The 13,417-nt window shown below is 47.1% G+C and overlaps 1 protein-coding gene across 1 annotated transcript in view; it reads right to left on the reverse strand.

The window, feature by feature from the left end:
• Nucleotides 1-693: 693 nt before the first annotated feature.
• The window catches only part of SLC25A45 (solute carrier family 25 member 45), a 272,034-nt gene continuing 259,310 nt past the window's right edge, over nucleotides 694-13,417 (reverse strand). The window contains exon 5 of the mRNA XM_069207628.1: nucleotides 694-962. Within this exon, the coding sequence (XP_069063729.1) occupies nucleotides 694-962 (269 nt within the window). The remainder of the gene's footprint in view (nucleotides 963-13,417) is intronic.

The following is a 13,417-nucleotide window of genomic DNA, read 5'->3' on the forward strand; positions in this document are numbered from 1 at the left end:
ATGCCAAGTGCATGGGCAGTGCAGGGGCCCCCAGGGGGGCTCCAGAGCACCCCTTCTGCCAGCCTTTTCCTGGCAGATGAAACCGCCAGGGAATGGCTGGTGGAACACGGGTTCTTTATCTGGCACTGCGCAGTCGGATGAATAATTCTGCCATCGCCAGGCTGCCTGGCAGCGGTAGCCTAGTGGTGGTGGAGGGCTGCCTGTGGCGGTCTCCACTGTGTTCATTATGTGGCGGTCAAAACCGCCATGCCGGTGGTGGAAACTTCCACCACCGCCGGCATGGTGGGCTTGACCGCCAAGTTTATAATGACCCCCTAAATCTCTGGTGCACACTGCTCAAAAGCAACAGCTCTTCTAAGCACAGCTGAAAACACATGGTTTGAACTTAATATGTTTGTTGCTCCAATAAGACTTTCTTGGTGGCAGAGATAAGTTTGAAAGAACATCTCCAGAGGACGAGGAGAGGCCGGCAACATGAATGAAACTGAATTACAAACAAACTACACAAAAGAGAATCCCATTTTAAAATTGATCTTCTTGTCTCCTTCATTTGGTTCTTGCGTCTTGTTTTGAAAGTTCTAAAATACAATGAGTCGTAGCAAAGGGTTTACCCAATATAGTCTTTCGCTTGTTGAAATGTCATATTTACACTGATTGTTTTGCACCTTTCCAGGAATCTACTATCTTGATGAGTCAGCACATGACCTTCATTAACATTTCATAACAGAAGAAGGTCACAGCATTGACAGGAAAGGCCCGCAGACTGTTCAGGGTGATTCCTCTCAAAAAGACATTGCCCCCTTCTTGCCTGGCGCTTGTGATTATGCAGTCGAGGATGCCTTGGTACCGGACTCCCTTAACACCATCCATTTGCAGCCGAGCCTTAACGATGTCCATGGGGTTTGCGCAAGCCCAGCTGATAGTCCCGGCACAGCCTCCAGCAAAGAGCATTGTCAAAGAAGCTGAAGAAAAGTGAAAGTGGAATATTAACAATGAGACTCAACCGCTGCTTTTTTCCATTAATCTATCTTGGAAAATTGTAAGATGCGAAACATTGATTGAGCGACACAAACAGCAATGAAAATTCAAAAATCTAACCTCAATTCAGTCAGGATCAAAAGATCAGAAGCAGGCGGATCTCTGCTTTTACAGTACATACATTTTTGCTGGTAAAAATGTTGTTTGGACTTTGGAATATCTAGCAGATCATACGTCTGATCCTTAAGGCACTGTTCTATCTTTTTGCTAACTTCCAAACTAGTATGGGGATGAATTTGTTACTTAGAGCCTCTTGCACCACATAGGTATTACTTCTTTCAGTGACCGGCAAGTACTGGTATTTTTTGCATGTTAGAACCGTATCAAGGTAGGGCAACTTTCTAGAGTTAGGTTCTTCTCAACAGAAGTACAAAAGATACCTACTGAATTGGGCAACCTAAGCAACTGTGTTCCTTTGGTGGTTAATTGCCACTGTCCTGAGAGTTACTTATTCTTTTGTAAACTCCTATTACTCAGTGAATATTAATGTTTTCCCTACCTTACATTTATATAAATTTGAAGCTCTCATGGTGTTTGTCCACCGCTATTCCTAAAACTAAAATGTATATCTCTTATACTGAGTGTTTCACATTTCAGATTTATCAAGGCTGACAATGCCTGTTTCAGATTCGCACTTGATTTTGATTTAGTGTTCATGAACTAGCATTGAAGAAACAAAGTTAAAGCTAAAGGAATAAAAAGGACACACAATGGCAGCTAATGATAACATCTATTCATCAATAATGACAATATGATGAGAACCAAGCTACCAGCTTTCGGCGTGTATGAAAGCTGACAAATAGATGATCAATACCCACCAATCAGACTTCTCATGATTAATAGCCACCAATCCGAATCCTCAAACATTGACATTCTGACAGGGAGCTGTGCCCTACCATTGTTTTGGTGGTAAAACATTTAACAATTGTGGATAGAAGCTGCTCGCATTGCATGAATGACATCCACATGACTCTAGATGATGGAGACACAGCGGCTTTCATCCTCCAGGACCTCTGTGCAACGTTTGGCACAGTCTCCCACCCCATCATCATCGAAAATCTACACGATATTGGATTCCAAGGACAAGCACTCCAATGGATCTGGTCCTGAATAGAAGTACCCAATCAGTTACCTTTCACCATACCTTGGACATCTGCTACTTCATCTGTCGTGTTCCACAAGGATCCTTCCTGAGTCTTACCCTCTTTAACGCATACATGATACCTCTATCCAGAATAATCCACTCTCACAATATCAATGTTCTCTTCTACACCAAAGACGCACAACTCATTCCCTTCACCCAGATCAAGTTCAATGCCTGCAAGACTTAAATTGCCTGGTGGATAAAGATCAACTGTCTTAAGCTGAACACCAACAAGACAACAATTGTGATCTTCGGGAAGAGCACTTTACTATGGGACCCCACCTGTTGGCTAACAGAGCTAGGACTGACAATCACTATTTACGCCAAGCACCTCGGGTTGGATGGTCAGTTTTCTCAAACCTTCCAAACACTGCTGCTTGTCTGTACTCCTAATTGCACACAATCCGTGCGTAGGGAAAGCCTTTAAGCCTTCTCCTACATTGATCCTAAAGCATTGAATGACGTGTGGCTATATATAGGAGTCACTTCCTACTCACTCAATGAATTCCACAAAAAGCTGAACACCTGCCTTATCAGGTACTCTGACTAGACACCACGGGCCTGAATTAGAAGTCAGCAGAGGGAATACTCCATCACAAAGATGACGGATATCCTGTCTGCCGTATTACTATTCCCATAGGATAAAATGGGATCGTAATACCCCGGATGTGATATCCATCACGTTTGTGGCAGAGGATTCCCCTCCGCTGACTTCTAAATCAGGCCCTAGGTTTAGCTAGCCTGACACCTATTCATTACCAGAATACCCTTCCAGGTCATAGCACGCTCTAAAAATCTGTATACCATAACATAACATAGATTGGGAACTCTCCCTGTAAGCCCAGGTCGCTATCACAATATAATCAGTTCCCTCCTACATTTCGCTTTTAGAGGGTATTTCCATAGCCAGAAAAAGTGGTGGCTGTGATAGCCATGGAGTTCTCCTGTTATACTATGCTAATAACAATAATCCTGCCCCTCAAATCTAATTCATGCACTAACTGCAGAGTGTGCATATTTGACAGGATTCCATCGACATGACCATACTGCCCCAAAAGTTCACAAATTGCACAGAAAATCATGGTTACATTCCCACATGACAGGAATGAAAAATGCATTTTACAGTGCACCTTTTCAGTCTTCTACTGCTGTCCCTCGGATTCGGGGAATATGTTGTGGGGCATGACAATGGGTTTTTAGGCATCTAGACTACTGCATGTTCTACTTGCTTTTGTGTTAGCTGTTTGTAAGTCTGGCATTATTCAAGACTTTCTGACTTACACAAAGGGGCTTTTAAGCCACCTCTCATCACCCATTGGTATGTTCTTATGCCATTCACATTTTGCTTCTGCCCACTACAGTATAAAGCATGGGACAATGGGTCAGCCTTCTTCAGCCACTGGCTAACCTCTTTGAGTGACTGAAGTTTTTCCATTCACAAGGAGCACATTCGCACACAAGGTAGCTCTCTGGGTGGCGCCAGATAGCCCGAAACAAGATGGCTGCACCTTAGTAGGGCTCTGCTGCCGCAGCTGACAATCCAATCAGTATGCTTGCCCCGGGGACCCCATCCGCTTCAAATGAACTGAGAGGTGGAATGAGAAACAAGGCACAGCCAGGAATAAAAAAAGAAAAAAGTTTGGATGTGAAATTGCAGATGCACTGAATAAAACTGGAACAGGCCTGTATGGCAGAGGTGTAATGGTGGCTCTGCACGAGGGCAGTCAGCGCAACTGACACGCACAGATTGTTGCTCCAAAAATAAAGGTGCAGACCCATGTGAGGTTGCGGTTGCCGAAAGGGTTCAGCTCTGTGTGTTGTGATCCGGAGAGAAGTGGAACAAAAACGGCCTAGGTAGATTCCCAGGGCCTGGCTGCTGGACCTCGACGGAAGGGGAGACAAGGGGGATGTAGCGATTGGAACTAGGCGCTGTGTGGTCGGCGGGTGGGTGAGGAGCCTAAAGCGGGAACCCGTGGCGTGTGAGGAGCTCCGGAGTGCAGCAAAGCAGAGTGGCCTGCTTGGCCCCCCAGGGCTTGGCTGGGGGACCCCAGGTGAGGCAGAGGTGAGGTGATCGCAGTGACTGGGGCTGACCCTGCGGCGAGAGAGGGACACAGGAGTACGGTGGAGTGACGCGGCCTGCTTGGTCCTCGGGGCTTACCTGGCGGGCCTTGGCAGGGGAAGAGGTGAGCTGGGCACTGTGTGACTGGCGGGCCCTGGTGAGCATTGGGTGGCCCGCTGCGGTGCAGAGGAGTGACAGCACTGGGGGCCTGGAGGGCCCGCATTAATCCTAAAACAGCAGCCTCTATGGAGGAGGACTGAACACTTTGCGGCCCAGGGGCTGGGAGAGTGCGGGCCTTGTGCGGACACTCTCCCCCCCCGGTGGATTCTCCATGCTGTGCTCATGTGGCAATGCCTAGCTGACCACCTGGAGCATCATCGCAGCCACCAGGCGTGAGTGCTACGAGTGCTTATATCAGGCACATCTCGGCCCTTCCTACATCAATAAATGCTTGGACATAGAGAAGAACGGAGAAGTAGCTAGATCGGAGCCATGTGGGGAAATCTGAACTGTCATGCTGTGCACAAGACGGTTCCAGAGATTGTGAACAGTGAGTACAGCGCTGCTGAGAGGTGGCAGTGGAGGCACGCAGGTAGAGGTAGCATTGTGCATCCATTTAGAGGCTGACCTGCCCACTGCAGCGACACTTGGTCCCAATTATTGCACATACTTTTTGGGAGGCAGAAAGGTGCCTTGGCTACAACCTGCTACATAGAGGGCCAATATGGGGGAAACAGATAAGCAGCAGGCACGCATGAGGTTTGAGGCTAAGAAGACCACTCAGCTGTCTCGTGAGGTGTCCCCAGAGACTGAAAGTTCTATGTTGGCAGCAGCAAGTGGCACCCTGGACCACGCTCATTGTGATACAGCAAGGTCTACAGTCTATTGATAATAAAATAGATTCCCTGAACCTCCGCATGGACCACATGGCGACTATATTAGAGTGACATAGCACACGCCTATCAGAAACTGAGCAACGTATCTCGACAACAGAAGATACGCTCCAAACTACAAAGGATACCTGTTTGAATTTGGAAAAGGTCCTCACTCTCATTTAAGCCTAGAAAAAAGACTTTGAAGCAAGGTCACACAGAAAGAATATAAGAATTTTCGGCATACCGGAAATCACTAACACTGGCAAGAAGGAGTGGTATAACGAGCAATTACTCCGAGACATCTTTGGTGCTGAACACTTATCTAGCCTATTGGTAGCAGAAGGTGCCTACCCATCATTAGGGGTGAGGACCCCCTGGGGCACTGGAGCGACCAGTCATCGCCTGCCTGCTCAACTATTGTGATCGAGATGCGGTGCTATGCCTTGCGCTGGAGAAGAAGGAGACACAATATCAGGGCATGGACCTGGAATTCTTTCCGGATTTTACGTTGGCAGTTCAAATGGCGTGGCGTGAGTTCACCACAGTAAAAAAGAAATTGCAGCAGGCGGGTCTGAAATATGCAATGTTATATCCGCCTAGGCTAAGGGTTGATCTGCCTGGTGTTCACGACAACTCAGGCTGCAATGGAACATATCAAGAAACTAGGGCTGGGACATGGGGCCTCGCTGGATTGAGGATCCTTGATGAGCTAAGAGAGTATGGGATGCACAGCTAAATGGTCGAACAACTGACTGCGGAAGTGATGGATGCTCCCTCTAACTGATTTGCCTGTAATGTTAATGTTGTTGTTGTATGTCAGTTAGTCCCCGGGGTGAACTGCAGGATTAAAAAGCTGTGGCATCCCGTTTAACGGGTCGGTTCCCTTTCTGGCTGTCCCCCTAGCGGGAGAGTCCCAAGGAACTTAGAGACATCTGCAGGGGGATTGTATGAGGTGTTGTTAATCATGTTCTGTTTGCCTTCAGAGAGTTGGGCATACGCCTTTAGCATGACGGGTAGGTTAAAGTGGGGGGAGGGATTAGCTTGGGGAATTGTTTTTCCCAGAAGTTTGTAATGTGCATGAGGTCGCCTGGGAAGAATAGTATGCCACTAAATATGAGCATGAAGAGGCCCGATTGACATGAGCCTTGACACACAGCCCAAAGCAACCCCTCTACAATTTATGACTTAGAATGCCCAGGCGTTGAATTGCCCTAAAAAGATTAGACAGGGCTTAGCAAACCTTGAGCATCAGGAGGTACATATTGCATATTTGCAGTAAACTCATCTATCTAAGCACGCAGCGGACACATTAGGGGCGAGGTGGGTAAGATGGGTCTATGTATGCCAGGGAGGGGTCATGATTCTAGTAAAAAAAGGAATACAATTTGAAGTGACAAAGACTGAGACTGATGAGCAGGGACGATATGCTATAGCACATGGGAAACTTAGTAGCACAAAGGTAACATTGCTAAACTCCTGTGGCCCTAATAAAGATGACCCTGATTTCTTCTTACATGTAAGGAGCCGCCTGGCTGCGTTGCCACAGCTACTCTGTTCCAGGGTGGGGATCCCAATATCTCAATATCGGCCTAGACCCGGAGTTGGACAGATTGACCACCGGAGAAGGATGAGATAGGCATGCCGCAAGAGTGATGCCAGGTATCATGCTTAAATATGGAGTTTCTCATGTGTGGTGGGTGAGGCATGGGGTACGGCGGGAGCGCACCTTATACTCGTCGGTCCGCTGTTCGTGGTTACATTTGGATAACTGGTTGGTTATTGATGAAGTGCAGGAATGTGTGGCAGATATCAGACATTTACTGCAGACTCTCTCGGACCACGCTCCGGTGATTATGACTGTGCATACCCCCACACATGTCGCACAGCCATGTAATTGGTGACTCTAGCATTCTGCCTTGATGGGTCAAGGGTTTGGGAGTACTGTGCAGGAGGCTATATTAGAATTCTTCCTTTTAAATAAGGGATCAGTCACGAGCACCAGAGTTCTGTGGGAGGCCTTCAAGGCCACAGTACGAGGGATGAGGCCCTATGCTGCTGCTCCTTCTGCAACAATATTAGCGTGAATTAGAGAAAAGGTGACTGAGTACAATGAGACTGTGGAGCAGGGGAAAAGGCACTTAAACAAGCACCATGTAGCTCGAGGATTTGCAGAGGGGTGACAGCCTGCTCGATACTTGGCCAATAAACTCAGGTCTCCTTGAGCCGCGCCCATGTAGTGCGTATAGTAGATTTGAAAGGAGAATTATGCTGTGACACTGATTCTATACTTCAACAATTTATCTCCTTCTATTCTGTAGTGTATGGGCGGAGGGAAATGGCGTAAAAATTTGATATCGCTCAATGTTTGTCTGATATCTCACTGGCGTGGCTATCGGCAGTACAGAGGGACTGTTTAAGCCAGCCGTTTACCATAGAAGGGGTTAAAGATGACATTCAAAACCTTTCTAATAGAAAGGCTCCTGGCGTGGATGTTATACCAGGGAAATATCTTGAGGAATATGCAGATCTCCTTGCTCCGCATCTACTTGATATGCTGACAAAGGCACATACAGAGGGGAGACTCCCTCCCTAAATGAGTAAGGCTCTTGAGATCACACTGCTCAAGCTTGGCAAATCCCGAGAGAGTTGCTACTCATCTCGTCTGCTGGGTTTATACCATTTTGCAGAGCTACGCATAGTTTACGGACCATTTTTACCTTACTGCACCACTTAGATCCAGCACTACATGCAGTAGCGGTGCTATTGGATGCCCCTAAGGCCTTCAATTCTATAGCTTGGTCATATCTAAAAATTCTTACGGCTGTGATCGGACGCGCCCTGGCGTGCGCCTGCCTTCAACACCGTGCGCCGGATTAATGAGGCATGCCACGATCCCGTTGTGAGGTGAGCATCCTGGCGGTTGCTGGAGCAACCAGCTGATCGTTTGGAAAGCTTTTCGACCGGCGCCTGGAGGAGGTGAGCGGCAATCAGGTGGGGTGCGGGAGGCCCAAAACTTCGTTGGTGCACGCGCTGGAGTGACAACAATAAGAAAGGCATCAAGAGTCTTTCTCCAGAGACTTGGAGCCTCCGCTCATTTTTCTCTATTTGCTGTTTTGTCTGCCTGAATTTTTCTTCCTCTGCTGGAGGTGTTCTTCGCCGTGTGATCCACCCACAACTGGCTGTGTCCCCTGGAATGCCACAGGACAAGTGACTCCTGCGCAGAGTGGTAGGATACTACTCAAACAATTCACAGTGACTTGTGTGTGAGTTTCTGGCAATTCTTCTTCAGTCGAAGTGCACAGGATGAGCAGTGGGGTGGTCCAACGTCGCATGCGTGAGGTGCAACCAAGGCTTCCGTACCGGCTGTAGAGCCTTTTGATGTAGAAGGTCCTCCCTCAGCCCAAGCAACTCGTTGGAAGGAGTGGGTGGACAGGCTAGAGGCCTACTTTGCAGCAACAGCTTTAGACAATAACAGACGCCGTCCCATGCTTCTACACTTGGGAGGTGCAGCTATTCATAAACTGGGACAATCAGTGGCCGAAGAGGGTCCACTGTTCACCTACCAGTCACTAAAATGGGTGCTCACAGCTCATTTTGAGCCCCGAGCGAATCCCTATTACGAAAGTTTTCTTCTCAGACAAGCCAGGCAACTTCCGCACGAATCAGTTGATACCTTCTATGCAAGACTGAAGGACCTGCACCTTAGTGGACGTCGAAGATGAAGTCCGTGCGCAGTTCATACAGGGATGCGCGTTTGTGAAGCTGAGAGAACACATATTACAGAAACTGGGTATGTCGATGGTGAATATCCTAATGCTGGGAAGGTCCAAGGAGCTGTCCAAGGTACATGCAGCCCCTCTGGAAGCGGCACTGCAAACCCAGGTCAAAGTGGAGCCAGTGAACGCCGTTACCGCAGTGGCAGCGGATAAAAAGAAGTCCAGGCAAAAGGCCACCATGTCATCGCAATCCTCTTACTCCTGTGGAGGTCCGTTCCCTCATCAAGGGGTGTGTCCTGCGCAAGGCAAGAAATGCACAAGTTGTAATAAATTAAATCATTTCACCAAGATATGCAGGTCAACGCCCCGTTCAAGGTCACAGACGCCCAAAGCTGTCAACGCTGTCCAACCTCCCGTGTTGATGGGAGAAGATGAGGATCTGGACGATGATGAGGAAGGTGAAGGAACAGTCCATGTGATACATGCATTACAGCCCAGTGGACATCCTGGGAAACGAGTACCAAGATGCCCAGTTCTCCTGGCCGGCCATAAAGGTGATGCACTGATTGACACTGGCGCTTCCATCAATGTGATGGCACATTCGATTTTAAAAAGTCTTCCTATTCAGCCCAAGCTACGACCTACAATGACTCAGGTATATGCGTTTGGGTCATCACGGCCATTGCCATTGGCAGGTGTGTTTACCACAACACTATCTCATGAGGGACATGCAATACAAACTAAGGTATTTGTCACCCTCACTGGATCAGATATGCTACTAAGCTGCCGGACAGCAGAGCCGCTAAATCTCATCTCATTCGCATTCAGTGTTCACCTGACTGAGGTTCACCTGGAGACTGTGGAGAGCCTGGTAGCTGAATTCAAACCACTATTTGAAGGTATAGGCTGCCTGAAGGATTGTATGTTTTACGATTACACATTGACAAGTCCATACAACCAGTGGCTTTAAAGCATCTCAGGGTTGCTTTCCATTTGAGGCCCAAAGTGGAGGAAGAGCTCAGGAAGTTGGTGCAAGCTGATGTCATAGAGAAGGTCGATGGTCCCACTCCATGGGTGTCGCCCATCGTGATTGCCAGGAAACCCAAGCAACCTGGGGAGGTGAGAATATGTGTGGATATGCGCTTGCCTAATGTTGCCATTAAGCGTAACATTGTTGCAGAGGTGGCAAGGTCAAGATGGTTCTCGAAAATGGATCTGCGGGCAGGATACCATCAGCTATTATTACATCCCGATTCTAGAGAAATAACTACTTTCTCCACTCATGTGGGACTCAGGCGCTATGAACCCCTGAGTTTTGGAATCTCCAGTGCCACGGAGGTCTTCCAGGACACCATCCATAGGGTGCTTGCTGGACTACCAGGAGTAATCAATTTCAGCGGTGACATACTTGTGCATGCTCCCAGCGTGGAGTCACATGTTGTTCACCTCTGAGCCACATTCCAGAGGCTTCAACAGAATGGTTTAACGCTTCATAGAGACAAATGTTCCTTCCTACAAACAGAGGTGGCTTTCTTTGGGTATCGGTTCTCTGGAGAGGGAGTGTTGCCAGACCCGGCCAAGGTAAAGGACATCCAATCTGCCATGGCTCCCATCAACATGGGTCTGGTGTCCGCAGCTATCTAGGCATGCTGAATTACTGCGGACAATTCATCAAGTCACTGACAGCACTGACAGCTCCCCTCAGAGACCTCATCAAGGCCAATGTGGTGTGGGAATGGGGACATGAACAGGAAGCCGCTTTCCAGGCCACTAAATCAGCACTATCTGAACACACCACTCTAGTTTACTTTGACCACAGGAAGGAGTCAGAACTGTCAGTGGATGCTAGTCCCACAGGGCTAGGTGCAGTGTTGGCACAGAGGCAGACCACCCATGACGTCCACACTGGAAGGGAGATGACTTCAATTTCCCTACAGTGTCATGCAACAATGGTTTATTTGGTGACGTAACCAACAGTAATAAAAAGGGACTCAGGAGGTTTTCCCGCCAGTCCGACTAATCAACCAGTTTGCTTTCATGTGTATTCTTTACATAGGCTGCAGCTTTTCATACACGCCTGAGAATCCAACATGCTCCTGCCAATAAGGTTGTAAATTCCTTTTGAAATAGCCTGACTGCAGTTTTTTCACACCATACCAGGAACTCACATGAACTCTCAATATAAGCTCATGAGGGGGCTCTATCTTTGCAACCCTGTCTGTCTGTCATTCTTTGTCTTTCCTTCTTCCTTTTTTTCTTTCTTTCTTTCTTTTTCCTTTTTTCTTTCTTTCTTTCTTTCTTTCTTTCTTTCTTTTTTCCCAGAGGAAAGAGACTGCAGGCAATGCCAGATCAACTGAAGAAGACTTTTATTCGGTATGAAAAAAATTCATCCATTACAACAAATAAACATCAATACAATTATTAATATAACAGTAAAACCATATAATGTAAAAACATCCATCAAAAATATAAACATATAAAACCTCATTCATAGAAAACAGTCAAATCATTGCAAAAACTCTACATTGTTATGCCAAGTAATAGCTCCCTTCAGGAATGATCCTAGGCCCTTCCACACCAATACATCAGAGGCCATTTGCAACCACATAAAAGCAGGACAATATTGCGCGAAACCCTTGGGCCTTAGGAGAGGTAATAGAAATCGAGTTCTAAACGGTGCATAAAAAACACAAAACAATGTAAAATGGGACAGGGTCTGTTGGGACACTCCATCACAGGGGCAAGGTCTAATAGATTTTTCCCCATACTGACCTAGTGGGAAGCACAGATTACTTCTGATGATCCCCAAACGGAATCGAGTTATAAGAGACCTTTCCCTCAGATCCTTCATCTCTAAGAGATAGCGCCCAGGACCCACCCACATCTTCAACATGATAAAATCCCTGATCGATTTTTTCCCTAAGGTCTCCCCCTCCCTCTTGGTCTCCTGGATTCTCAAAAAATCGTCCTTAGCCCATTTCTTATCACAACTAGTCAGGCCCTCAGGGTAGTCAAACAAATCAGGCCGCCCCAGATCATGAGCCATCTTCCTTATATGGGTCAACCAGGGAATATTCTTTGCATTGTCGCAAGCCAAACAATCCCTTAAGATATCCCTATTAAGAGTGGCATGTTCGTTACTCCAGATTGAGATCCATAGCAGAAGGGGAGCCAACTGGATAGTGTCCTGCACACACTCAAGATCCAGTTCCAGATGAAGGCAAAAACCAGGGATATTTTGTCCAACTCCCAAAAGCCTTCTACAGAACCGATTTTCTTCCACTGGAAGGACCCGGGTATCCCTATACCCCCACAGTGCTGCACCATACAACAGGACAGGGAGGCATTTCCGCCTATAGATTTCAAGCAAAGGCTTGATAGGTTTACTACCTACCCTTATAGCAAAGTCAAAATTCGCACCAACTGTTGCATGAAAAAGCACCCCCCTTCTGGCAATACAGGGTTTCCAAGATCCTTTCTCATCAAAAATGACTCCTAAGTATGGAACCTCATGGACCCTGCTGATAATTTGATCCTCCTCCCTTAGCTCCCCCACCCTGCTTAAGGGTCTTCCACAAACCATAAAATGTGATTTCTTAAAATTGACCTCTAACCCCAAAGCTGACATAAAGGAGGCATAAGCTCTAACTATTTCCCGGAGACCATTCATAGTGCGGGCCATGAGGACTGCATCATCAGCGTACGTCAGCACAGGGATATCAATACCATTCACCTTTGGGACATCCCTACAATGTTCCATCAAAAATCCAGACAGTCCATTTGTATATAGGAGGAACAAAGTAGGAGCCAGAACACACCCCTGGCGAACACCCCTTGAAAGCTTAAAAGCCTCTGAGCATTCCCCATTTGGCCCCACCCTCACATTTGCAATCGTCCCAGAATGGAGATATCGGAGCAGCTCTACAATATTAGGATCCAACCCTAACTGATTTAACCTCTCCCATAGAATGGACCGGTTCACCTTATCAAAGGCACAGCTAAGGTCCATAAAAGCAAGATAGAGGGTACCTTTCCTGGCATGCGTATATTTACCAATCATCATTAATAGGTTGAGACATTGTTCTCGCGTACCGAGGCCTTCCCTAAACCCATACCGGTCCCGGCTTAGAATATCATTTCCTATCATCCAGGCCTCCAGATGCCTTAAAATAATCCGTCCCAAAATCTTTGCAGAAGAGTCCTGGAAAGAAATAGGGCGATAAGACTTAGGATCATTTTGGTTGCCCTTTTTAAACAGTGGGACAATACATGCCAGTCTCCAAGAAGCAGGAATGCCCACAGTAACTGCTGCATTGAGGACATAACTGGGGGTTAGCTTTATACAGATCCATAGGGATCGAATCTGGGCCCGGAGCTTTACTACTCGCACTACTCTGTATCGCATCCATAACCTCCTGGAGCGAAAACCTAATTGCTAGATTCAGAGCCATATCATACTCGTTCTCCCGGTTATTTCTTAGGGGAGTACCCTCACAAATTCTACAAAAGTGAGTTACCCATGCCTCCGGGGCAATGTTACAGCCAAGGCCCTCAGAAGTTACTGTTCCAAAGGAACCTCTATTCA

Source organism: Pleurodeles waltl, chromosome 9, assembly GCF_031143425.1.
Source record: "Pleurodeles waltl isolate 20211129_DDA chromosome 9, aPleWal1.hap1.20221129, whole genome shotgun sequence".
NCBI lineage: Eukaryota > Metazoa > Chordata > Amphibia > Caudata > Salamandridae > Pleurodeles > Pleurodeles waltl.